The 24,729-nt window shown below is 52.1% G+C and overlaps 1 protein-coding gene across 8 annotated transcripts in view; it reads left to right on the top strand.

The window, feature by feature from the left end:
* Positions 1-24,729, top strand: part of DISP3 (dispatched RND transporter family member 3) — a 39,391-nt gene that overhangs the window by 8,515 nt on the left and 6,147 nt on the right. For 6 of the 8 annotated variants that reach the window (XM_039386320.1, XM_027736387.2, XM_027736382.2 and 3 more), the window contains 19 exons: positions 8,978-9,914; positions 11,173-11,392; positions 12,885-13,021; positions 13,442-13,576; positions 13,804-13,964; positions 14,352-14,491; positions 15,223-15,368; positions 16,793-16,954; positions 17,362-17,523; positions 17,937-18,059; positions 18,660-18,796; positions 19,264-19,445; positions 19,889-20,019; positions 20,111-20,289; positions 21,250-21,376; positions 22,226-22,371; positions 22,708-22,867; positions 23,218-23,331; positions 24,304-24,470. In XM_039386320.1, the coding sequence (XP_039242254.1) occupies positions 8,987-9,914; positions 11,173-11,392; positions 12,885-13,021; positions 13,442-13,576; positions 13,804-13,964; positions 14,352-14,491; positions 15,223-15,368; positions 16,793-16,954; positions 17,362-17,523; positions 17,937-18,059; positions 18,660-18,796; positions 19,264-19,445; positions 19,889-20,019; positions 20,111-20,289; positions 21,250-21,376; positions 22,226-22,371; positions 22,708-22,867; positions 23,218-23,331; positions 24,304-24,470 (3,657 nt within the window). In that variant the 5' untranslated portion in view covers positions 8,978-8,986. Of the gene's footprint in view, positions 1-1,038; positions 3,452-8,977; positions 9,915-11,172; positions 11,393-12,884; positions 13,022-13,441; positions 13,577-13,803; positions 13,965-14,351; positions 14,492-15,222; positions 15,369-16,792; positions 16,955-17,361; positions 17,524-17,936; positions 18,060-18,659; positions 18,797-19,263; positions 19,446-19,888; positions 20,020-20,110; positions 20,290-21,249; positions 21,377-22,225; positions 22,372-22,707; positions 22,868-23,217; positions 23,332-24,303; positions 24,471-24,729 lie in introns of those variants that run through there. The other 2 variants (XM_027736385.2, XM_039386321.1) reach the window with 2 other exon arrangements.

Genomic DNA, 24,729 nt, shown 5'->3' on the forward strand with positions numbered 1-24,729 from the left:
GAACTGGGAACAATTGCCTGAAACGCTTTGATCCTTTGCCAGGTGGCAGTCCCTTGTCCCTTTGGGTTGGATGATTGCCACTCACGAGCTGAGCTCCTGCAGCTCCCATGGCTGTGAATCCCTGCACCTTCGGTGGCAGAGGAGCAACAGGGACAAGGGTGATCTCTGCCTCTTTCTGAACTGCTTCAGATCACAGACCTCTGGGTCTGTGCTGGGAGGGCGGAGAAGAAGGGAGAGAAGGGACATGGCTGCTGTCTCAGCTCAGGCCTGGTGGCCTAAACCTGCATCCTGGAGACAGGGCTGCACTGGCAGCTTCTGGGAGCTGCTGCCAGCAACATTTCACCCCCTTGCACAGGGACTAACAGGAACCAGCTCGAGGTGTCTCTTGTCTGTGCTGGGGAGCACCCTGGACTCTCCCTGAGACGAATGTGTCATTAAAGGCTGTTTGCTTATTCTGAGACCCTGCCCCCTCCTCTGCTAATGGTCTGCGGGCTGTGCTCATTGAGCTGTGGGCACATTTAATGTGAGTTTCTGCATGGCTGGTGCAGCTGGCAGTGAGCTTTAAGTCCTTGTACTGGCAGGGGATCTGCCGACAGACATTGAGGCAGCTTGTCTCCTCTCCACATCCTCCCCTTCCCCTCTGGAAGTTTTCCTTCTGTTCTGAATAACCTTGTGCTTGCCCAGGTCCTGCTCTGGAGCAGTGAGCCATGGCACTAGAGGCTCTTCAGCTTCTGGGTTTTTACACCTCTGCTTCCAGATTTCTCACTGATCCTGAGAAGATGAAATAGCAGTGCTAATTAATCCGATTCCAGAAGCAGCAGGTTTCCATGGGAGGAGGGCAGCTAGCTGCATCTGTGTCAGAGAGAGAGGAGTGTGGGAGGTAAGAAAGACATACCTGCTCAGATCCCACTTCTTAGGCTGCTGAGAGCCAGCCAGCTACAAGCTGCTTTGTGAGTCCCTCCTGATCCAGCAGTAAGATTTCCATGCATTCTCAGGAAAAAGAGGCCATGTCTGTGCCACAGACAAGCTCAGCTCAGTGTGTGGAGCTGGAATGGGTATTTCTGCTGCTCCCTCATTTAGGAGAGGGCTACAGCATCACCCACTCCTCTCTCCTGCTGGTGAGTGGAAAGCCCTGCTGAAGAACTGAGTGTGACTGAAATGCTGTGGGAGCTGTGTCCCCATCAGAGATTGCAGCCTTACAGCCTTCCTGTTGTGAATCTGGCATTTTCTGATGTCAGTAAATTATAGCAGTGAAAAAGCAAGACCTTTAGATCCATCAGAGTGATGCTGGGTAGCACCTGGAGCGAGGCACTGTGACCTGTGTGACTGACACATGTGCAGATGGGACTTTGTGCCTCTGCCTCCTCTTCCTGGAAGGTCAGAGCACCACGGGCAGAGCTGGCTGAATACAGACACTTCACCTGGAGCACTTGTAACGTGTTTTTTTAACCTTAATTGTACTTTTTTATGTTGGAGTGGCAAGAGGTGGAGACAAAACAGCTGCCTGTGTTTGGCAAGAAGGCCTGGCAGCACAGGCTGGCATTGCTGGGTTACTTTTCATATTGCTGCCCACAGAACCACAACCAGCAAAGAACCACAACTGCTGCCTGGGCTGCTGAGAAAGCAGCTCACGTGCACCATGGGGAAGAAATTGTCCTCCTCCTTCTCAGTGATGAACTGGCAGCTTATGGGGAGACTCTGGAGAGGGGCCTCAAGGAGAGTGTGTTTTGATCAGTCCCAGGAGCAGTGTGCACACAAACATGCTATTTTTGAGCTGCAGATGGAGGAGACAGCACAGCCAGCCCTTGTCTGTGTCCTTCCTCCTGCTCCAAGGAGCAGGTGTGGGGAGCAGAGCTGGAATCTGCATGGGAATCCTGCAGCTGAGCACAGAGTGGTACCAGTGCCCACAGTGACGTAAACTGGGGAGCCGGAGCACAGGGTGCAATAATAAAGGACTGGCAGGCACTGACAGCAGGACTTGGCTTTCCTTTTCAGGGTGACAGTGATGTGGGAAGCTGGAGTTTATCTATAAAAGAGCAGCACACAAGCCTTGGGGATGGCAGTTTATTCCATTCCTTGGGAACTGGTGATTCCTCTCCGTGGTCTGAGATTCCTTCCTGCAGTGATGCTCCTTGGAATAATAACACAAGGCCCCGGTTTGTGGCAGCCATCTGTATTTAATGATCTGCAAAGGCTTTGCTCTGAGCACTGCTGGGAATCCACACACCTTTAACAAGCGTGTTCCTTTGGGCCCCTGGCAGGTGGGATCCAGGGGGCTTTTGAAGTCGGTGTCAAGGCACCCAAAGGCACCCAGCCAACACTTTATTTAGCAACAGCAACTGGCTGGGGCTCAGACAAAATCTAAGTCATTTTTGTAGTGGTTAGGTAAGTCATGTCAGAAAGCATATCAGAGCCTCAGCATGCTTGTGTGCAGAAACCTGTAAGTGCCACATGCCTGAGTGACAGCAGAGCTTATCACCAGCACAAGCAAGTAACTTGAGTGGTGAACATGGCAGAGGGCTGCAAGGCATGTTTCGTGAGATTATAACCAAGAAGCTGTCTTCTGACACCTACAGTCATTAGCTACAATAACCAGGAGCAAATTATTTTATCAGGAAATTAATTTTCTTTGGCAGTGATGGGCGTGTTAGCGAAGTGCTCGTGCAGGTTTACCTCTGCAGCAATCCTGGGATGACAGGGCACTGAACATGCATGGTTTGATGCCAGCAAACCCCAGTGACCTTCCCCTTTGAAAAGTGCCAGTTTCAGTACTTTAAAGCAAGTATTTTGGGGCAATTTATTGTGTCCTTTTTGTAGCATAGATGGTGTGAAATTGGTTCTCATTGTGGAGGTTGGATGTCCCTCGCCAGCATAAAGGTTATGTTGCACAGTGATGGTTATGCTCGATGTTACAGCTTGAATTATGCTCACAGAACACAGTAGAGTTTGTGGTTCGGTGCACACAGCCCCCATCTTTGTCCCTCAAGAGATTTGGCACCTTGTGTGCCAAACTAGGCGCCCAAAATAAGTTCCTACTTCTTTCTTCTCATCCCCTGAGCTCCTGCATCTGTCAGACACAGAGTACACCACCCCCTCCTTCTCCGAGATGCTGGGAGAAGATTCAGTTCAGCCCTGTTTGTTCAGCCCTCAGACTCTGTCGTGACAGGCAGCATTGAAAAGCTCACGAGGAAATTAATAATTCTGCCTGTGAGCCAGGCACGAGCGGCGTGCAGGAAATGAGGCATGAGACCACAGGCTGAATGATGAGCAGAGAACAGGGGAGCCAATTGCTGCTGGCTTTGGGGAGCATCATCCCCTGCATGCACTGGTGGAGGCCAGAGTCCTTGCCTTGGACATCGGGCTTGGAAGCAGAACTGCACTGCAAAGCATTTACAGAAGGGGGACAAATCAAGGATGCTGTGCCGGCCCTGAATCTGGCATTTCCTGACTGGTGAGTGCTTGACTTTGCAGCTAATCTTTCCACACTGTTTTTGGCATGCAATTATGAGTAGATCTAATCAGTGTTTGTCAGAGTCTGGAATAGCAGGCAGGTGCAGGCAGGAGATCCTCGATGTCACAGGCTGAGAGTGCTCCAAGCACTTTGCCCCATCTGAAAGCTGGTCAAGAGACAGTAGAATGATTTAGGTTGGAAAAGACCTTTAAGGCCATTAAGTCTGACTGGTTCCTTCTGTTTCCAGCTGCTTTTATCTTAACCAGGGTGTAAAAGTGCCTGCAGGGGGGAAGAGGGGTGAGACAGTCAGCAGTGGAAGAGGACACCTCAGTTAGAAGTGTGTGTGCAGGTCCTTGATTTCATAAAGCTTGGGAGATCAGATAATCCTCCATCCTCTGTACAACCCTATATTGTCTTGCTTCCTGTGGGCAAGTGGAATTACAGACTGTAGAGCTTTAAATATATACCTTTTAAATTGTTTTGTTGAACTTCTCCCCCAGCAAACACATATTTATATCATTACACTGTAATTCCAAGAGCACTGTGCCACTGGAGCATTCTGATGTCATTCTGATCTGCAAAGTGCCTGAGGTCTGGTAGTGTTTTTGTGCATCTTACCAAAGGATTTAAAGCAAGTGGAGAGGGAAATGCAAAGCATACAGAAAGAAAATAGATTAAACCCTTGTTGCTGTGTTGTGCTTGCAGCTGGAAAAGTGAACCTGCTTAACTAATAAAGGTGGAGCCAGCCCAGCCAGCAGATCAAACCAGTGCCTTTGAGCAGCATGTGCATCTCTGGGCTTGTATCCCACTGAAACAGGTTCTGGGTTTTATCCTCAGGCACAGGTTCTGGTTCATGGCTGAATTAAACCAATGTTTTGAGGAGTATTTTAGGAGATTCTGGCTCAGGTGTCCAGGGCCTGCTTTGCTTTTCCAGGAGTGCAACACCTCTGGAAGTCAGACATCCAATTAGAGGAAAATCATATCTAATTCTCCTTTCTGTTTCATTTTCCCAGTCATGAAAGGCAGTCTGCCCTGGGAAAGGGCAACACTCCATGCACGTTGTGCAGTTACAGCTGTATTGATAAAGGGAGAGCAGGGACCTGAGAAGGCCCTTTCTGGTTGTGTTTTAAAATTATACTTCTAGATTAGTCTTAGTGTTTTAAGTGCAGAGCAAGACTCTGATGCTGAGCCTTGCTGTCCCTGTGGAATCCTGCTTTAGTGTGGGTACATTAATGATGCCCTCCAGTTGTTCCACACAGCCAGAGCTGTGTCCAGTGTCCCCCAGCACTGCAGGGCCTGGGAGGCACCAGCAACTCTGAATGGACACACAGAAGTGGCTTTTGGCAGGACCTGGATGCTTTCAGGGTGATTTGGAAGCACAAAGGCCACTTCTCTCCCTCTCAGCAGAACTTTATGTAGTGAACAAAGGGACCTAAAGCTGCCTTTGGTAGAAACTCCAGGAGTTTTCAGGAATACAAATAGGACCACAAAACCACTCTGCTCTGAAAGCTCTGCCCATGGGAGAAACCAGTGTGAAGTTTAATTATTTTGTCGATGAGAATCTCTCATATTATAGAAATTGTCTTTCCTTCCCCTTCTAGCCTGGTGCTTTCTTTCCTTTTTTCTTTCTGGCTCGCTGATGCACGAGGCCCCCTTTCTCCCCGAAGAAGGAACAACTGAGTAATTGAAATGGAACACTAGTGAGGATTTTTTAATCTGAAAGTCAGCATTAATTAGTCAGGTCGGTTGTAATTAGCTTCCTCATCTGTCACTGCCTCTCTCCAACTTGCCAACGACTTTCTTCTATCCTAGATGTCACTGAAAAAGAACTGTCTTGTGGGAGCTGCTTGGGTGTTTTTCCTGGTTGAGGTGCAAGTGAGTGACCGTCCCTGTGGGGCTGTTGGGGCTTGAGCTGGGTTGTGTATGGAGGAAACCTGTTTGCTTTGTAAAAGGCAGAGGGAAGCCCAAGAAATCCGAATGCTTACCTCCTAACCAGCTGAATCAGCGCCTCTTCTCTAAAGAGATGGATCCAGGGCTCCTAGGAGTGCTCTTATCCTCTGCTCCTTTCATGCTGGCACAGGCTAAGCTTGCTCAGAGGCGAGGCAGGGCTGCAGGATTAAGTCCACTGCATATCCGGGAGTTGAAAAAGTAACTGGGCCACGATTCAGTGCTGGGAGTGCCTGGATAGTATGGGAGGTGGTGGAGGGAAAACAGGCCAAGCCCTCAAATACAATTCAAGCAGAAAAAATGCACTTCAATCCCCTTCTGGCTGATTTCAGGGTTTATCTCTGCTGCCGATTCCGTTTGCTGTGTTTTGGGTTGGATGAGCTTTCATCCTGACCCAGGCAGGATCTGAGGAAGGCAGCAAAGCCAGACGAGTCCCAAGGGCAGTACCAAGTGTGCTGTGTTTGGCTTAGGAGCCGAATCATGTGGTAAAGCCCCATGAAGGGGGTTCAGAGCTGTGGATTCAGGCACACACACACCCCACGAGCAGAGGGAGGCTTCACTGCCAGGGACAGTGCAGCCCAGGTGCCTCCTGTCCTGCCCTTGCCTCTCTCCCAGACCAAATCTTGATCCTTCCCTGACTCAGTTCTCATGTGTTTATAGTCTTGGGGCTTTCCCAGCATTTGCTGTGCTGGGTTTACACCAGTGTCAGAGTTTGTACCAGTCTGCAGCCAGAGGGTGACACAGATTGGTCATCAGACATTGTAGGTGCCCATCTGTTATACTGCAGTCCCTGGGAGAGTGGATGGAAGAGCCAGAGGGAGATGCCTGAGGTCTAATCCCATCCTTGAGTTGAGGATTTAGCTCTTGGTTAAGAAAGAAGAGGGTGTGATCCCTTTTCTGCCTTATTATTATCTCGCTAGCTCTCATTTCCCTTTCTTGTCACGTGCAGGCTCTTCTGTCTCAGGATTAGAATCTTTTCCCTCTTTCTCCTCAGTAGCTCAATAAATGGGAAATTATTATGGCTCTTTACCTCTCTTTCTAAAGAGAGAACACGTGCACTTGTTCAGGTCTCGCAGTAACTCTGTTCTGTTGAAGGAGAGCCCAGGCCAGCGAGACAAAGGGCAGGAGTGGAGGGGGGGTAACTGCAGGTGCTCACCAACCTGCCCAGGTGGGATGAGTGAGGTTTGCACCTGCCTGTGTTCATGCAGCACCACCTGCACTAATGTGGGCTGAGGCTGTAGCTTGGCTGTCCCTCAGAGGCTGAAGGGTGACAGTACCTGTCAGCCGAGCGATGGATGGGGGTCACACACAGGCCAAGGGTGTGCTGAGGGTGCCTGACTGCAAAGGTGAGCAGTTTTGGGCGACTTGTGAGCTGTGGCTGACATGCTAGCAGGCTATGGACACATCTTGGGTAGGACTATGGCTGTGTTTGGGAGTGTAGAGTGTGAGAGAGAAGGCAGGACTGCCTTAAGAAGCAAATGGGAGAGGATTTATTTGCACATTCAGGGACCTGGGAAAGCTTCCTCCCTGTCATGACACAAGTAAGAGCACGTGGGTCTGTGTGCCCACACAGCTGAGCAGCACCTGCAGGCCAGTGCCTGTCCTGGGCACCACCATTCGTGTGCTCTTGGCTCTGCCCCAGTGCCCAGGGCTCACACAGTGATCCAGGGATCTTCAGGGAAACTTTCAGACACTCCCTGGCTGTTTAGGATTATGCCTCCTGAATATTAAAGAAATCTCAGTGGAACCCAAAACCAGATAGATTTCTCCTGACCTTTCCAGAGCCTTGAAATGATCCCCCTTTGCCTTATTCTTGCTGTCTAACAGCCCTGCATGTGAGGGGGGAAACAGCACAGCAGGGTTTTGTGAGCCATCCTCTCCTCACCCTATTTCTTAGCCTGCTGAGCGTTGGAGGCCTGGCAGGAGAGGGGCTGTGGCCCTGTGCCAGCAGTGGTGCCCGTCTGTTTTGGCACTGTGGGGTGGCAGAGCAGGAGAGCTGTGCCCTCCTGCACAGCTCCGCAGCCTGGCCGGGGTGGGTGAGCCACTGCACGAGAGGGGCTGGGAGAGCCCCTGCCCTCACTCTGACAGGAGGGGTGGGATGTTTTGGGACAGGAGCAGCTGCAGATTAAATTCACCGATGTGTGGACAGGAACAGGGGGGCTGGAGCTCAGAGGTTCCCTGTTCTCCACAGGCTCTGTGGTGCTGGGAGCACTCTGCTGTCCAGACCAGACTGAATCCCATGGGAGCTGCTGGAGCCCCCATGAACTCTCTGTGAGCAAAGCCACTGGCATTGCCCAGGCTGAGCAGAGCCAGGGGGATTGCTGTGACCCTTGCTCCTTTGCACAGCCCTCTCCTGCCAGGGGGCATTTCTGCCCCATTGCTTTTCCTCTTCATGCAGCTCCCAGGTCTTCTGAGGACCTACAGTTAAGAGGTGCAAGGAATTTATCTTCCTACTGATATAAAGCCTGTTAAAATAAAAACACTGGTTAGGATCAAAGCTTGTAAATTGTTTCTGGCCTGTGTGTAAATTGCTTTCAACTCCCAGGGTCAGGTAACAAAGTGAACCTGTTCATTCATTCATGCAGTGAGTGGGGACTGCTGGCTTTGCTGCCCAGGGCTGGGAAAGGAAGGGACACTTACAGGGTCTGGGCTTTGCTCTCAGGGACCACCACTTGTGGATCCTTGGCTTGGGAGGCTTCCCTGAGACACCCAGGGAAAGTCTGGGAACCTGTGTGTGCTGGCAAGCCCCTGCAAAGGTGAGCACCTCCCAGGGATTATCCCTTTCTTTCCTGCCCAAGTGATCAGGGAGAGTTTCCTCCTGCATTCCATGGGAGCAGTAACTGCTCTTGCTTCCTGGTTATTCCATAGGAACAGGGAAAACACACTCCACGAATAATATCCCACAGGGGTGGAAAGGAAAGCAGGGGTGTTCAGCCCTTTCCCTTCCCACCCTGGAGGTGGATATCCCTTGAGGGACTGGAGCAGGGTCACAGCGAGTTCAGGGGGGGTTCAGTCTGTGCATATGTGTGTGGGTGCCTGTACTTCTGGCTCTGGGTGCACACACATGCACACCTTGTGGGAAAGATGAATACAGCTATAAATAGTTGGGGAAAACCTATTGTCTGTTTTAAGGAGAGGAAGATACACTCCCTTGCATTTTTTATCTGATAGCATGAACCATTCCTGGGTGTGAGAACCAGGTTAGCTAATTAAATGTTCCTGCTGCTGCAGTCAGAGCAGCACAATGTGAATCCCTGCAATCTCTGTGCCTGGCGTTCCTGGAGCCCTGCAGAGCCCTGCAGAGCCCTCCACTGCCTCAGCACTGAGCTCTGGGACTGTTGTTTGAACTTCTGCCTCTCTGGTTCCTCTGCCCAGCAGGGTGTGGGACACCCCCTGGCAAGGCTGCTTTTTCAGCAGCTGTAGCCAGCCTGTGGGGTTTGGAAGGAGGGATGCTTTGCTCCTGAGGGAGCTGGAATGTGCCTCCCTCCCAGCTCTGCTGCTGGGACCCTTGGGCAGCTGCTGTGGGTTCATGGCTGTGCCTGGGCCTTGCTGACTGCTTTTCTCTGCCCCTGTGTGCAGGTGCTGGACATGGACACAGAGGATGACCCCTTGTTGCAGGACGCCTGGCTGGAGGAGGAGGATGAAGAGGTGACCTTCAGCTCCTGCAAGAGGCGAGAGGGTGCTGTGTTGTGTGGGAAAAGCCCGTGCAGGGTCAGGCCCCTGCGTGTCACCCTGCCCGTGTCTGGCTTCTGGAATATTGTTGGCTGGGTGTTTACCAACCCGTACTGCGCTGGCTTCATCCTTTTCCTGGGCTGTGCCATCCCTGCTGTGCTGGCTGTTGTCATGTTCCTGCACTACCCGGCCCTGGATATCGACATCTCCTACAACGCCTTCGAGATCCGCAACCACGAGTCCTCGCAGCGCTTCGACGCTCTCGCCCTGGCCCTCAAATCCCAGTTTGGGTCCTGGGGCAGGAACCGCCGGGACCTGGCTGACTTCACCTCCGAGACCCTGCAGAGACTCATCTTCGAGCAGCTCCAGCAGCTTCACCTCAACGCCTCCCACCTTGGGGTCAGCGCGCGGGTCAGGCGCAGTCCCCCCGAGGGCAGGACGAGCTCCCCCGAGCCCCGTGTCCACCCCAGCCCGGGGAACAGGACGTCCCGGGTCGGGAGGGGAGCCCCACGCTGGGACTACTCCAGCACGTACATCAGTGCCAACACGCAGGCTCACGCCCACTGGCGCATCGAGCTCATCTTCCTGGCGCGGGGGGACTCGGAGAACAACATCTTCACCACCGAGCGCCTGGTCACCATCCACGAGGTCGAGCGCAAGATCATGGACCACCCTCGCTTCCGGGAGTTCTGCTGGAAGCCCCATGAGGTCCTGAAGGACCTGCCCCTGGGCTCCTACTCCTACTGCTCCCCTCCCAGCTCCCTCATGACCTACTTCTTCCCCACTGAGAGAGGAGGGAAGATTTACTATGATGGCATGGGACAAGACCTTGCTGACATCCAAGGTGAGCTGAGGGCCGTGGGCGAGGGCTGGTGTGGTCAAGGAAAGGACCTCCTCAAGTTCAGGCAGTCCCTGGTGTGCAGCTGAGAGGGGTGAGACTGCCTCCTACAGAGAGGAAGAGCCTGCTGGGCTGTGCCTTGAGGAATTGTCTTTTCTGTACTGGGGCCCCTTTCCAACCCTTTCATCAACTCCAATCACTGGTCACACGGGCCCCCCCAGCTGAGCGAGAGGGACAAGTGAGGGGCATGGTACAGGCCTCTTCTACTGACCCTTGTCCCCTGTGAATGGCTGTGGGTAACTAGAGCAATGTCAGGGCTTGGACAGACAATAGGGATGAGCCCCCCTGCACCACAGAGCAGATGAAAGAGGTCTGTGGGCTGCTCTGGAGCTTGAAAGGCAGCTTGTGAGTCACCAGCTGGAAAGTCTCCTATAAGGAGAGGAGGAGGAAGGGCCTGCCTCCTCCTCCCAGCTCTGTACCCTGTTCTGTGCACCTCTAGCAGAGCAGAGGCTCTGGATGGTGCAAAAGAGGTGACTCATGAGGAGTCTGTGGGTGTGATGTGGCTGTGGGATGGAACCTCCATCTGTCTCCCAAGCCAGGCTCAGCTGAGAGTTGTCCAGGAGCCATACAGGGAGCAGGGAAAGAATTAACTCCATCTGCTCCAGTGTGAGTAATACTGTTACCAAAACAGGAAAGAGCATAGTTTCTGGGTCTTTATGGTGTGAACTCAAGGAAACTGGATTTTGGGGGTAGACAGACAGTGCCTCTTACTCAGAACTGGCTGAGTGCTTCCATCTCTACATCCCTCACACCATCAGATGGCAGAGGTACCATGTCAGAGCAGAGCCAGGACTTCTCCTCTTCCCTGGGCATTGTTTAGTTCTTGTGCTTCCCAGTGTGATGGAGCAAATATTGTCCCAGTGTAGAGGGAGGAAGTGCATCCAGCAGCGGGAGTGAGGATGGGGATGTTGTGTGCATTGCTGGCTGAGGGAGCTGTGGTTCAGGTCAGTCAGGTGGAAGATGTCCCTGATGGGGGAACTGCGTGTAGGCAGCATCAGAAGCAGTCACAAAGCAGAAGTAGAAGGTGAGTCTTTGCAATCCAGCTTTCCCCCAGCTCTCCTTGCTCTCTGCAAGGCAGCAGCAGTCAGCATCCCTCTGATGAAGAACAGGATCACTCCTAATTTCCCTTTGTCAGACCAGATCCCGTGCCTTGCTAAAACGATCAATCAGGGTCTAAAAAAGGTGGTGCTGCCTTGTCCTGCAGGGTCCCTGGAGCTGGCCATGACCCACCCTGAGTTCTACTGGTATGTGGATGAGGGCTTGTCTGCTGAGAACATGAAGAGCTCCCTGCTGAGGAGCGAAATCCTCTTTGGGGCACCCCTGCCCAACTACTACTCGGTGGAGGATCGCTGGGAGGAGCAGCGCCGCAAGTTCCAGAACTTCGTCATCACCTACGTGGCCATGCTGGCCAAGCAGTCCACGAGGTGAGGGTGTGTGCAGGCAGGGCAGGTGCCTGGCTGGGAGCAGGGAAGGGCAGAGGGTGGAACCAGGCCTCTGAGGGTGTAAAAGCTCTGCCTGAAGGTTCACACAGGGCAGATGTGTCTGTTCCGCTCCGACAGCCCTGTTCTGTTCAGCCTCACTGGGAGGGCACCAGGCACAGAAGGCTTGGCATGCCAGCTCAGACTGCTGGTCAGCCTTGGACAGTGGCCATGGCATAAAGCTCCAGAAGAGGAGAAAAAGCATCTCCTTTGAAGCTGGGCTCATGCATGGAACTGTGAATGAGGGTGGGGAGCATATGGCAGAAACCCACTGCTTCCCTTTGATGCCACTTCTGAGGCAGCAACATTCCAGAGACACCAGCAGAGACAATGAAAAGGGACTGAAGGTTAAAACCAGTGCCTGCTCTTCCACTGAGCCCTTGTCTGGCATTGGATCTCTTTGCCTCCACCTCACAAATCCAGTGCCACTGGCTCAAACAGAGCTACCTTCCTGCTCTGAATTTGTCCCCAGCTGTTCTGATGCAGGAGGTGAAATGGTCTTTATGCAGGTCATCAACCTGCAGGTCCAATTCTGCTTTTGCTTTTTGTGCAGAGGGATAGGGAGGGGAGTTTCAGGGCAGGATAAGTTTCAGGAAATGCAGACTTTTTCCACCACCAGGTCTGTATGACTTTGTTGAATAGAGCTTTACTCAATGCCTGTGAGAGAGAGATGGTAAAACAGAGCTACAAGAGCACCTCAGTACCCAGACAGCTGAGGGAAGGCAGTGAGTACCAGTGTTTGTACCTTCTTAGGCTCCAGCTCTACTGCTCTGAGTCTCAGTAGCTCCCAGAATGAAGGGATACTGATCCTCAAAAGCAGTTTGGAATGCAGGCAGCCCCTGTCAGCCCTGAGAACAGGCAGCCACAGAGCACTCTCAGATATGGGCTGGCAGAGCAGGTTGTGGTTATGAGAACCCGAAAGGGAATTGGGGCCAAGGCTCAGTTCTGAGGCTCAGACCCCCGATAGTCTCCTATGGTGCAGCATTATTGTACTCCTGGCTAAATTATCTCAGATTACTTCTGCTCAGAGCCCACTTCCAGAGGCAGAAGCTGGTAAATCATATGGTTTCTGATAAGCTCTCACTCTGCCTGCATCCGCTGTGCTAATATAATAAGCAATGATTAGGATTCCAGATGGAATTGGCTTCGGAGGCTTCAAGAGCTATTATTGCCAAAGACCCACCATGCACTGGAGGAATTTTTAAAATATTAGACCTGCTCTTTATTTTTCTCCCTTCTTGTGTGAACTTCACCTCCAGCAGCAACCTCATTCAACCTGATCTCGCCACTCAGAGCAGTTTCCTCAGAGAACTGCCAGGTTATTAGAGCAGTGACCTCCTTTGGCTCTGGAGGAGACACTGTGCTTTAAATCACCTGTCTCTGCTCCTTTTGCACTCAGCTCTGCCTATTCCTCTTCTTTCCTGTCTTCCCACCCTAGCAAGGTCCAGGTACTGTACGGAGGGACGGATTTGTTTGACTATGAGGTGAGGAGGACTTTCAACAACGACATGTTGCTGGCCTTCATCAGCAGTAGCTGCATAGCTGTCTTGGTCTACATCCTCACCTCCTGCTCAGGTAGGCTGTGGTCACAGCTGCCCTGCTCTCACACAAATCCAAATGTGCTGTGATTCCCCCTGCCTGAGCCCTGGGAGAGGCTCTGATGCCCTGGCACCAGCCTGGCTGTGTGGCACAGCAGCGTGCAAGAAGGGCACACAAGTCTTATTCTCCAGAGATATGTGGGCAGGGTGAGGGGAAGGCTCTCAGGAAATCAAAAATAAGATGCAAATTCCCATCTTGCTAACACTGGTGTAAATCTGATATCATTTCATGGATGGGCCTCATGGGAAGGAGTCTGCAAGCAGTATTCTTGCAGCCTGAGCTATTCTCTCTCACCAACACTTTCATGGGGGTATTCCAACAGGGCAGATGGGGGGTGTCTGTTCTCCTGGGAGTGGCCAGAGATACTATTTTTTCCATGTTTCTTTTCTGCTGTAGTGTTCCTGTCATTCTTTGGCATCGCCAGCATCGGACTGAGCTGCCTGGTGGCTCTGTTCCTGTACCACGTCGTATTTGGGATCCAGTACCTGGGTATACTCAATGGTGTGGCTGCCTTTGTCATTGTGGGGATTGGTAAGCACGTCTTTTCTCAAAGCCTCCCTGTGCTGCCTTGCCCCAGCTCCTGCCTGCGGGGGAGAGGAAGGTGATGGTGGCAAACTCAAATTGAATTTCCAGGCCTTTTCCCTCCATTACCTCCAAGTGTAATATCTGCAGGTCAAATGTCGAGGGGGAAATGAGATGTTTAGCATGTGTCACCACTGTGGGAGTGAAGTATCAGCAGCTCTGCCCTGTTTTTCCAGGGGTTGACGATGTCTTTGTTTTCATCAACACCTACCGCCAAGCCACCCACCTCAAGGACCTGCGGCTGCGCATGATCCACACGATCCAGACAGCAGGGAAGGCCACCTTCTTCACCTCCCTCACCACAGCTGCAGCGTATGCTGCCAACATCTTCTCTCAGGTACCCTGCACCCGTGGGATTTGGGGTTTTCCATGTCTGCCAGAGGGCCTAAGACAGTGGGGACCTGCCAGCACCATCTGTCCTCTCCTCCAGCGCAGGGGGATCCTGACCTGCTTACCCTGCAGGGCTGTCCCCACCTGTTGTAAGGCACTGGACACTCTCCCTGTATCAGCATTCAAGACAATATTTCCTGTGCCACTGGCCAAACAGGATCCAGTGGTTTTCAGGCTCTGTCTCAGTGCTTTACCTACCAGGCTTGCTGACGACCATGGCTGAGGTCAGCGTGTGCTGCTCTCAGGTTCCTCCAGACATTTGTTTCTTGCCTGCTGTCTTTCCAGCTCTCCTGCCCCAGTTGATCCCAACTCCATGTTCTCTCTCTTCCTGTAGATCCCAGCTGTGCATGACTTCGGGCTCTTCATGTCACTGATTGTGTCCTGCTGCTGGGTAGCTGTGCTCTTCACCATGCCAGCTGCTCTTGGAATATGGACCCTTTATGTGTCCCCACTGGAGAGCTCCTGCCAAACCAGGTGAGCCCTGCAGCCTGTGGAACTCAAGGCAGCGTGCAAATTCCTGCCCTATCATCTCAGTTATCTTCAGTCCCCTCAGGCAGCTTGACTTTCCCTCTGTCAAAAGGGAAATTTAAATTCTGCCATTCCAGATTGGAGCAAAATGGAAGCATTAGGTCCTAGTCTCATAGCCTGGGTCTCACTAATCTCCCCTGGCATGTGCATAGGTGCCTCCCAAGATCCAGACTCTGCAGTGCCAGTCAATCCTCTGGGTTGAATCCCATGGGGTTTTGGAGCCATTTGTGTCCTCAGAGCACTTAATGCACAGCTAAACCTCCAAGCTGTGGAGACACAAGCCCTGCAAGACAGACAGGTCACCACTGCTCCTGCCTGTGAGCACAAGCAGGACATGCAGATTTGTGTTTGAAGCCAGTACATTTCCCCCTCCCCTGCTCTTTAGCCCTGCAGATGACCTGACCTGATTTAATTCATTAGCAGGGAGATGAACTCCTGAAATTCCTGTCACTCAGCACCCAGTGGCCACAGCTCAGCCCTGCTCTGTGCATCCAGCCCAGCCCTGACCTCTCAGCACTTAGCAATGGAAATTGCTCATGGCAGTGCCTGTTGTCTTTCCAAGTAATTGGAGCAGGCTGTTGCTGCTCTCCTTGTCACTGAAGGAGCCCACTGGGAACTCTTTGCAGGGTATGTGCCTTAAAACTCTTGCCTCTGTCTCCTTTCCTGCTCCAATCCAGCTGTAGTCAGAAGTGCACCAAAAAGAGAGCCTTGCACCTGGCTGAAGATCTCTTCATTGCCCCAGAGGCCACCCCCAGGGCAGGCAGAGAGACCCTTCCCTACCTTGACGATGACATCCCACTGCTCAGCGTGGAGGAGGAGCCTGGTACGTGCCTGTGGTGTGGTGCCTTCAGGGGGACCACACTGCCCTGTTCATCCTGTTCTCCCTGGCCCTGGTCCTTGCCTCAGTTCTCCTAATTGTGAGTTGGAGATGGTGCTGGCACAGGGGGTTGTAGGAGTCAGAACTCACTCACAGTTATAAAGTTGCTTTGAGATCTTCAGAGGGTGTCAATACAATGTTTTCTAACTACCTTGCTAATTCTCCTGGGGCCAATGTGATCTGCTTCCTGGGAGCTCTGACTGTGCCATGGATGAAGCCATAGCACCTTATCCATAGCACCAGGACAGCTCACCTTTGAGCAGAGCTTTCCTCTCTTCCCTGCCATTTGGAGCACTGCATTTGGGAAGCAGGAGAGAGAACACTTGGTTGTTCTCTGGCATCACCTCTCCAGAGCAGCTCCTCTGTCACAGCACGAAAAGGGCAGTGACTTGCCTGAGACCACATAAACAATCTAGAAAAAAAGCCCAGAAATTCCCTATCTGTTGTTGGCAGGAGATAATCCTTCTAGCCCTGATCTGAAGATAAAGGTGCTTACAGGGTCATGCTTTCTTGTATTTGGCTTTTAAAACTTGCTGGAAACGCTTCCTTTTAAAATCCCCAATGGCAATGGTGTGGGCAGTGAGTGACTTTCAGGCCTGGGAGCAAACTGGAGCTGGAGGCAAATGGATCAATGCCACAGCACAGGCAGACCCTGGCTGCAGAGGGGGCTCTGAGCTGCCTGTGACAGGCAGCAGAGAAGCTCTGGCTCTGTGCTGCAAGAGCTCTCCTCAGTATGCCAGAGCCACATGCACTGGTGATGTATGGAAATAAGCCCTCCCAGCAGGATCCTTTCCTCCAGGGCCCCTGGCATCAGGTAATTCATGAAGAAGCAAAGCAGCTTGTTCCAGTCAGTGCCCAAGTGTGGTTTGTGGGGCAGCTGTACAGAGTGCCAGGCTTGGTCCCACCACAGCCAGTGCCCACTTCTCACATGTAGAGAAGAAGGCAGTTCCCTTGGCATCCCTGAGCTGGAGAGAAGAGATCAGAGAGGAGCCAGGCTGCAGTCAGGAAGAGGTCAGCTGTGTGTAATTAGCAGTAAGACATATTTAGTGGGACAGGGACAAATTCTGTTTGGCCCAAGCAGCATACAGTGTCCCTGTGACCTTATGGACAATGTCTGTGGGATCTGGCAGAGGAGGAACAGCCTGAAGCATAGATTTGGACTGAGCTATGGTTTCAAAACTGTAGCTGTCACACGGCAGTGACTTGACAAAGAAGCTTCCTGTGACATCCTGGAAGTCACTGCCTCTGCCTGGGTCTTACTCCATCTTTAGCTTGAGTTGTACAGCACCTTGCAGAAGATTTGGTAAAGGAGAGCAGAGAGCTCTGAGAGACACTCATGACACTGAGACTGCCTTTGATTTCTCTTGTAGTCTCGCTGGAAATGGGGGATGTCCCCTTGGTGTCTGTGATGCCAGAAAATCTGCAGCTCCCTGCAGAGAAGAGCAACCGGGGGCACTTGATAACCCGCCTGCAGGAGCTGCTGGAACACTGGGTGCTGTGGTCTGCAGTGAAGAGCAGATGGGTGATTGTGGGTAAGGAAGGAGGGCTGGTGTTCCATCTGCATGGAATTTAGAGGGTTTGACTGCATCTCAGTCAGTCCCCAAGCCTTGATTATTAGTGACAAGAGATGGGAAAAGGGACATGGTAAATGGCTTCTATCATAGTGGAAGAGTGTTCCCAGAACAGTCAGTCCTTAAGGGAACTTCATTAGGAACTTTTCCATCCCTTTCCTTTCACTCAGATCTAAAATGGCAAGCCCTGATGGGGTTTTCCAGGCATAGGGCTCATTACAAGAAAGCCCAGCTGCCAGTGTGCTTTAGAGGTTGTTCTTTTTCCAGCTGAAAACACCATCTTTCCACTACATGCCTGCTCTCTGAGTATGTCTTAAGTGCAAGGTGCATGTAGGGTCCCACACACTCACCTGGGCTTCTCCTTGCAGGGCTCTTCCTCCTTGTTTTGCTCCTGTCCATATTCTTTGCCAGCCGCCTCCATCCCGCCAGCCGTGCTCCAGTCTTGTTCCGGCCTGACACCAACATCCAGGTGCTGCTGGACCTGAAATACAACCTGAGTGCCGAAGGCATCTCCTGCATTACCTGCTCAGGTGAGAGTGCTGCTCCCCAGACCATGGTGGGTGCAGCCCAGCCTACACCCTGGGCTGGGGGAGCTGAGGCAGAGGCCTACGGTGTTCAGATATCTCACTGGATGGACCCTGCTGAAGGGAGGTACACCTTGGGAGTGGGATGGTTGAGTTGCCTGTACGAGTGGAGTATTTTGAATAGTATTTCTTGCTTTAGCCAGGAACTGTCTGAGTGTTTCTGCTGGAGCAATTCCCTCATAGTCCACGAAAACTGACTACTTTTATTCATAAGTGCTGCTCTCATGTCAGTGCCCAGCTGGGGCTCTGTGTTGCCTTCTCAGGGTCTGGAGTTCAGCAGCAGTGTGTGTGGTGTGCACAGGGCTGGTAGGTCTCTTGTGCCCTTCACTCTTTCCTCCCTGACTAACCTTGTGGGACAGGTTTGTTTCAGGAAAAGCCCCACAGTTTGCAGAACAACATCCGAACCTCCTTGGAAAAAAAGAAGAGGGGCTCAGGGTCACCCTGGGGAAGCAAAGGCAGCATAAGTGATACAGGGCAGCAAGGTGAGTGGGGCATGATGACTGACTACTTTGGGGCCAGGGCCCAAGGATCCACTTGGGTAGAAACTAAACCATATGCTCACTGAATAGCTGATGGGGAATAGTTCTCCTCAGAGCCTGCCCCACTGAGCCCTAGTGCTGAATATAAAGGGTGTCTTTACAATCCCACTTCCCCTGAATGCCTCCTGCTCTCCAGGACAGGGTCCTGTAACCCAGGTGGCAGTACAGCCTAGTGACAGATCCCTCTGATCTGAGTACAGGGCTGGGAACTCCAAGCTTTTGCATCCTGGGCCTGTGTCACAACCTTGTTGGCAGGTTGCAAGGAGAGTAAATTCAGCCTGTTTTGCAAGGATTTTGAGGATAAAAGAGTTATTGGGCCAGGTCCCAAGATGACATGAGTCAATAAGCCATCAGGAATTACTGCAGCTCAGGATATATTTGTGACAGCCTTGGAAAGTGTGTTGTGCTGCCAGAAGGCAGAGGCTGTGCCTGCTGTCCCAGAGGAGAGAGCAGATCAGAAGAACCCTCCTGTGCCCTGTCCACATCTGTAGGATTTGCTGATTGAGAAGTACCACCAGCCCTCATGCCCTCTGTTTTCTTCAGATCTCCAGGGGACTGTGTACATCTCCAAGTCCAGGAGCAAGGGGAGACCAGCCATCTACAGATTCTCACTCAATGCCAGTGTCCCTGCGCCCTGGCAGACGGTGTCACCGGGAGACGGGGAGGTGCCTTCATTCCAGGTGAGTCAGTCCAGGAGGTTGGACCCCTCTACCAAGAGTGCAGCACTCAGCAGGTGAGCACAAGAGCCTCCTCCTGTCTCTCATGGGGGTCCTAGGTAGCTCTGGGTGACACTGGCAGTAAGGTAGTTAGAAAGGCATTGTGCCTGGCATTGTTAAAGATTATGCCTTGTAGTGCCACAATACTCCCCTGTCGCTGTTGTGATGTGGCTGTCAGCAATGGAAGCAGAAGTGTGGGTGTCACTGAGCCATTCAGCCCAGGCCACTGGGATTTGGGGTGCTGAGGGGCCCCATCACACGCTGGCCAAGCCTGGGAAGGGGAGGGCCGGGGGGTGGCTGGGGTCATGCCTGCAGTGCTCATCTGTGTGGCTGTGCCAGTGCTCAGGGAGGAGGGGAGTGTGTGATGCTAATGTGCAACAGGCTGCAACCCTGTGGAGTTAAGTGTCTGTTTTCATTAATCCATTGCTTAGGTGTATAGAGTGCCTTTCGGTAACTTCACCAGGAAGCTGACAGCTTGTGTGTCCACAGTAGGGCTGCTTAAGCAGACGAGCCCCAGGAAGTGGATGATGACCACCTTGTCCTGTGACACCAAGAGGGGCTGGAAGTTCGACTTCAGCTTCTACGTGGCCTCCAAGGAGCAGCAGCGAACACGGTAAGCTTCCAAACCCCCTCCTGGCCAGGCAGCAGAGACAGCACAGCTGAGAGGCTGATCCTAATGCCCAGTGCCAGTCCTGCTCTCAGTCGGTGACATCTGTGACCCCAGAACTTGCTTTGCTGCACATGTGCCCCATCTCTGCAGTCATTCTGCAGGCCCATAGCATCACCAACATGCCAAAGGCCTCACAGGGGCAGGGCTGTGACTGGGGATTTTGTTGGGTGGCAAAAAGACGTTGCTGATCTTGTTCTTGTCCTTGCCCACCTGAACTCTTGGGCTGCATGGGCAGCACACAATATGCAATGGCTAGGGATCCAGGCCTGGAGATGCTCACCTTTCCCTTTCCTTCTGCCCCTGAGAACGCCTGTTTCCACGTAATGCTTTGGCAAATCATTCTCACTACCTCTGGTCCCCCTTAACAAACTTTCTTTGCTGCACAGGAAGCTGTACTTTGCTCAGTCGCACAAGCCCCCCTACCACGGCCGAGTGTGTGTGGCACCCCCGGGCTGCCTGCTCAGCTCGAGCCCGGATGGACCCACCAAAGGCATCCTGTACGTTCCCAGTGAGAAAGGTGAGCTGATGATTCCCTCCTGGCTGTCAGATCCAGGGAGTCGGAGCTCTCTGGCCATCTAACGTAACCAACCTTTCCTTGTGTTTGGCAGCAGCAGCACCCAGGGCGAAGCCATCAGCCACGTCCGGGTTTAACCCGTGCATGAACACGGGCTGTGGGAAGCCGGCGGTGCGGCCGCTGGTGGACACGGGAGCCATGGTGTTCGTGGTGTTCGGGATCAGGGGCGTCAACCGCACGAGGCGCCCGGACAACCACGTCATCGGAGACATGGTACACACAGCCCGGGGGGTGGGACAGCCCCTCTGGGTGGGGTCTAGTTAATCCTCACAGCCCAGGCAGGTAGCCCAGCCATCCAGACAGGTGGAGGAGCAGAGTTGGCAGCGCTGTGATGAGCCAAAAGTACACTTCTGTTCTAGCAAATTGACAAATAATGGAGGTCAAGAAGCCCTTACTGAAAACACCTCGGACTTTCCAGAAAATCTCTTTGAGTGCAATATATAACCTTCTAATTTTGAGTCGAAATCTGGCTTTCCTGAGGACTTTAGAAATAAACCCATCTTGAGCTCAGTATGAAATCTCACCTCAAATTCAAGACTGAGGGAACTGGTGTTTTTCTATAATTGTTTATCTTGCTATGAGATACTAATGTGAAAGAATAAAAATAAATTACTCTAGAGAACAGTTACTAAATGTGACTTTTCTTGGAACAGCTTTATCTCCCAGATCTGATATCTTGACACATTCACAGCCTTTCCCCAGGAAAATTATGCTTAGCTCTTGTCCCTTGGCTGATGCACTTCAGCTTTCTGCTGTTCTTTCTGCCCTCTGATTTGGGGGCACTGTGCAGAATCAGCCTTTGCCTGTTCCCTTTGGAAAGGGCAGTGAGAAATGTAGGCAGTGGGATGGGCAGAAAGGTGGAGTTTTGTGCTGGGCACTTCTAGGGATTCAGAGCTGCTGCTTAGGCAGACCCTAATGGCTTTGGGCATGGCATGGGGGCTGTTCATTTATGTGTTTCTGTTGTACTGCCTGACTTTTGTGGGGTGGGCAGGACATGTAGCTTCTTCCGGGGTTATCTGGTAAGGCAAAGATGTCTGGTGGGTTTCCTGTGGTCTGTGCAAGCTGGGCCCAGGCTGTGTAGCCAGGAGAGGACTCGGTTTCTGCCTCCTCGTGCCAGTGGCTGTGTGTGTGCCTCACGTGTGGTGCTCCTGTTGTTGTGTCTCCTTGTGAAAGGGCAGCGTTATCTACGATGACAGCTTCGACCTCTTCAAAGAGATTGGCAACCTGTGCCGCCTCTGCAAAGCCATCGCCAGCAACGAGGAGCTGGTGAAGCCTGGAGGGGCTCAGTGCCTGCCCTCGGGTAGGTTGGACTAACTCCTGCCTGCAGCAGGGCTTGCTTGAGCTGAGCTCCTCAACTGCAAACCACAGAGGGTGGCTGCTGCTTGCTGCCTCCTTTTCTTCCCAAGGCAGCTTGGCCCTTCTAGAACATGCCCTTGGTTGTGCTTTTGGGGACATGAGAAAGAAAAACGGCCTCTTTGACGCCAAAGACACCGCAAAGGCGTGTTCTTTGGGATTTAATCCAGGCAGATAAGAACAGAATTGCATCTGTTCTTTCCAGTCATGGGTATTGCTTGTGATACGCTTTAATCTTTCAAATCAGTAAATATCTTCTTGGTAGCTCCTGAGTAACCATCAAATCACACCTGATCTCACTGCAGTGAGGTTACTGTGTCTATGGCTTTGCATACCTGACCAATGCCCAGATTTCCCAACTTAAAGAGGTCACCAGGTTGTGGAGCTGAGCCTAGGAAGTGCATGTTGGCTTCAGGCCAAAAGCCAATCTCATGTCTGGAAAAAAATCCCTGCAGACAGCCCTCAGCACTTGCTGTTTGTGCTGCTTCCTGACAGCTGGGGACAGACAGCAGTGGCAGTGTCCTGTCCCGTGCTGATAGCATGGAATGTCCCTTCAAAATACAGCAGCTGAGGGCTCTGATGCTGAGACCTCCAGGGCTTTGGCAAACCAGAGTGGCAAGGGGAAGCAACAGCTGACAAATGGGGCCTGCAGCTTCCTCTTGGGGTTCTCTTTTTGGGTTGCTGGTTGTGGGTTTTGGTTTGGTGGGTTTTGGTTTTGTTTTTTTTTATCCCCCTGCTCCAGTGTGCTTCCATTCCCTGTGCTGCTCTCCATCCCTTGCTCTTTCTTTCTCTCCAGGTTACAGCATCTCCTCCTTTCTGCAGATGTTGCACCCTGAGTGCAAGAACATCCCAGAGCCAAACCTGCTGCCTGGACAGCTCTCTCATGGGGCAGTGGGGGTGAAGGATGGGAAGGTGCAGTGGATCTCCATGGCATTTGAATCGGTGAGCACATGGCATCGCCATCTGTCCTGGTGACAGTTTATTCTTGTGACTTCTGGGGGTTTAGCTCTGCTCTTTCTGCACTGGCCACTTTCATTTGCAGCCATAACTTAGAGTTTATCAGTGTCTGTGCCTTGTTGCAGACAGATACCTGCACTCACAAGTTGTAAGAAGTGGCTGTTTGTGCCACAGTTGGCTCAGGCAAAAAGCTGGTGGCAGATTTGCGCAGATGCCACTGCCAGTTCTGCCTGGTGCTGCCAACTCCAGCTGGCTTGTTCTGCCTCCCCCCTTGCCACACAAGAAGAGCAGGGCACCAGTAACAAGTTCTTCTTGTTACAGACAACCTACAAGGGGAAGTCATCCTTCCAGACCTATGCTGACTACCTGAAATGGGAGACATTCCTGCAGCAGCAACTCCAGCTCTTCCCAGAGGGCTCTGCTCTCCGGCACGGCTTCCAGACCTGTGAGCACTGGAAGCAGATTTTCATGGAGATTATAGGCAAGTGACTGCCATGTTTCTCTCCTTGGGAACCCACTCTCTGATACATCTTCATAGCACACTCTGTCCCATCTGGTGGGCCTGGGTTATATCTTCAGTCTCTTGCCATTGCTGTGCAAAATCCTAAAGCCTGTTCCTGCCCCAAGCAATGTGTACTGTCAAAATCCTAGTCAGAGCCCAGGAAAATCAGTCCTGCTGATGTGAGATCCAAGAAGCTGATAACCTTCTTTCCACTCTCATTCTCTCCCCCCCATCTCCCCCAGTGTGAGTCCCTTGCCAGCAGGGACATGGTGCCTTTCTCATGCAGCTGTCACCTTCCAGGATCCAAACAGCTGTCTCTTCTCTTCCAGGAGTGCAGAGTGCCCTGTATGGTCTTGTCCTCTCTCTGGTCATCTGTGTGGCTGCAGTGGCCGTGTTCACCACACACATCCTCCTCCTGCTGCCAGTGCTGCTCAGCATCTTAGGTAAAAATGCCAATTCCAATGTGCCAGGCTTTCACTCAGTCTGCAGTTGGTGCGTTGTGGCACTGCTGAGTCTCAGGTGACTTGAAGTGAATTGTTCTTACGCTGTGTAAACCCCTCTGGCTTTCCAGGAGTCAGTCCTGGAGAATGGACTTGCTAAGTGAACAGAAGAAACTCTCAACAAATGCACAGGGACCTCATTGGGAAAGTAGATTTGTGTGCCTAATTCCCAGTGTGTTTTATCTACACAATCCCTTCTATTTGTTTAAATAAGGGTTTTAGCTACACAAATGCCATCCCTGCCTGTTATGTATAATAATGTGATTAAGTCCCACATGCTTTGAATAACAATTGCATTACTTCCCAAGAATCTGCACCATGGCTGCTGTTTCCAAGCAGTGGGAGATGTTAAAAGCTGAATATTTTAGTAGTTTTGTTAGTATTTGAAGCAAATTTGTAAATAGTTCCCTCTCCCTGACTGGTGATTTGGCGACATTGTGGTCTAAGTGTGTTGCTAAACTTCTCAGTTTAAAAATCAAATCTATCATTTTGAAACCACTTACTCTCCCACACATGACTCACAAACAAACACCATTCTTGCCTTTAAAAAAGTAACAGTGTGTGTAACTCCAGCAAGCAAAACAAGGGGCTCACTTCCCTGTAGTGCCTGTGCACACACATGCCTGCCTGGGCTTGGATTCATTTAGCAAGAATTAGTCTAGATTGGCATCAGTCTGATTTATCTGGGTGCTCCACTAGCCCCAGCAGGTCTGATTGCCTTATGGAATGGTCCCTGTGGCAAGGGAAGGTGAGGGAAGTGTTTTCCTCTGTAGCAGGAGTGTGTACAGGACTCTGGCCGGCATGCAGACCTGAGGGATACAATCCCAAACTCCCTGGGGATTGACTGGTATCAGTGGGCCTGGCCAGCAGTCCTGGAGTCCTTGACATTTGCCTGACATCACCTTCTTCACACAGGGGTCGTCTGCTTGGTGGTGACCATCATGTACTGGTCTGGCTGGGAAATGGGAGCTGTGGAGGCCATTTCCCTCTCCATCCTCGTTGGCTCCTCTGTGGATTACTGTGTGCACTTGGTGGAGGGCTACCTGCTGGCAGGGGAGAACCTGCCACTGCACCAGGCAGAGGTGAGTTCTGCTCTTCCTAGAGCCTTGCCTTGGTTCCTCTTGTGCCCTCTGTGCCACTTGCCTGGGATGCAGGACCCACCACAGGCAAGGGGGGACATGTCCCACCACCCTCACAGCACCCTGAGGGTGTTTGCTGCTTGTCCAGCCGACTGCTCAGACTGTGAGATTGTGTGCCTGAGTACAGTAAACCCAGCTGAGGGTCCCTTTCTTGCTGGCCACAGCTGTGCCCAAAGCAACCCCTTTTCACGTCCAAGTGAAG

This window comes from Pipra filicauda, unplaced genomic scaffold (assembly GCF_003945595.2).
Source record: "Pipra filicauda isolate LSUMZ 115617 unplaced genomic scaffold, ASM394559v2 scaffold47_size6085603_pilon, whole genome shotgun sequence".
Lineage (NCBI taxonomy): Eukaryota > Metazoa > Chordata > Aves > Passeriformes > Pipridae > Pipra > Pipra filicauda.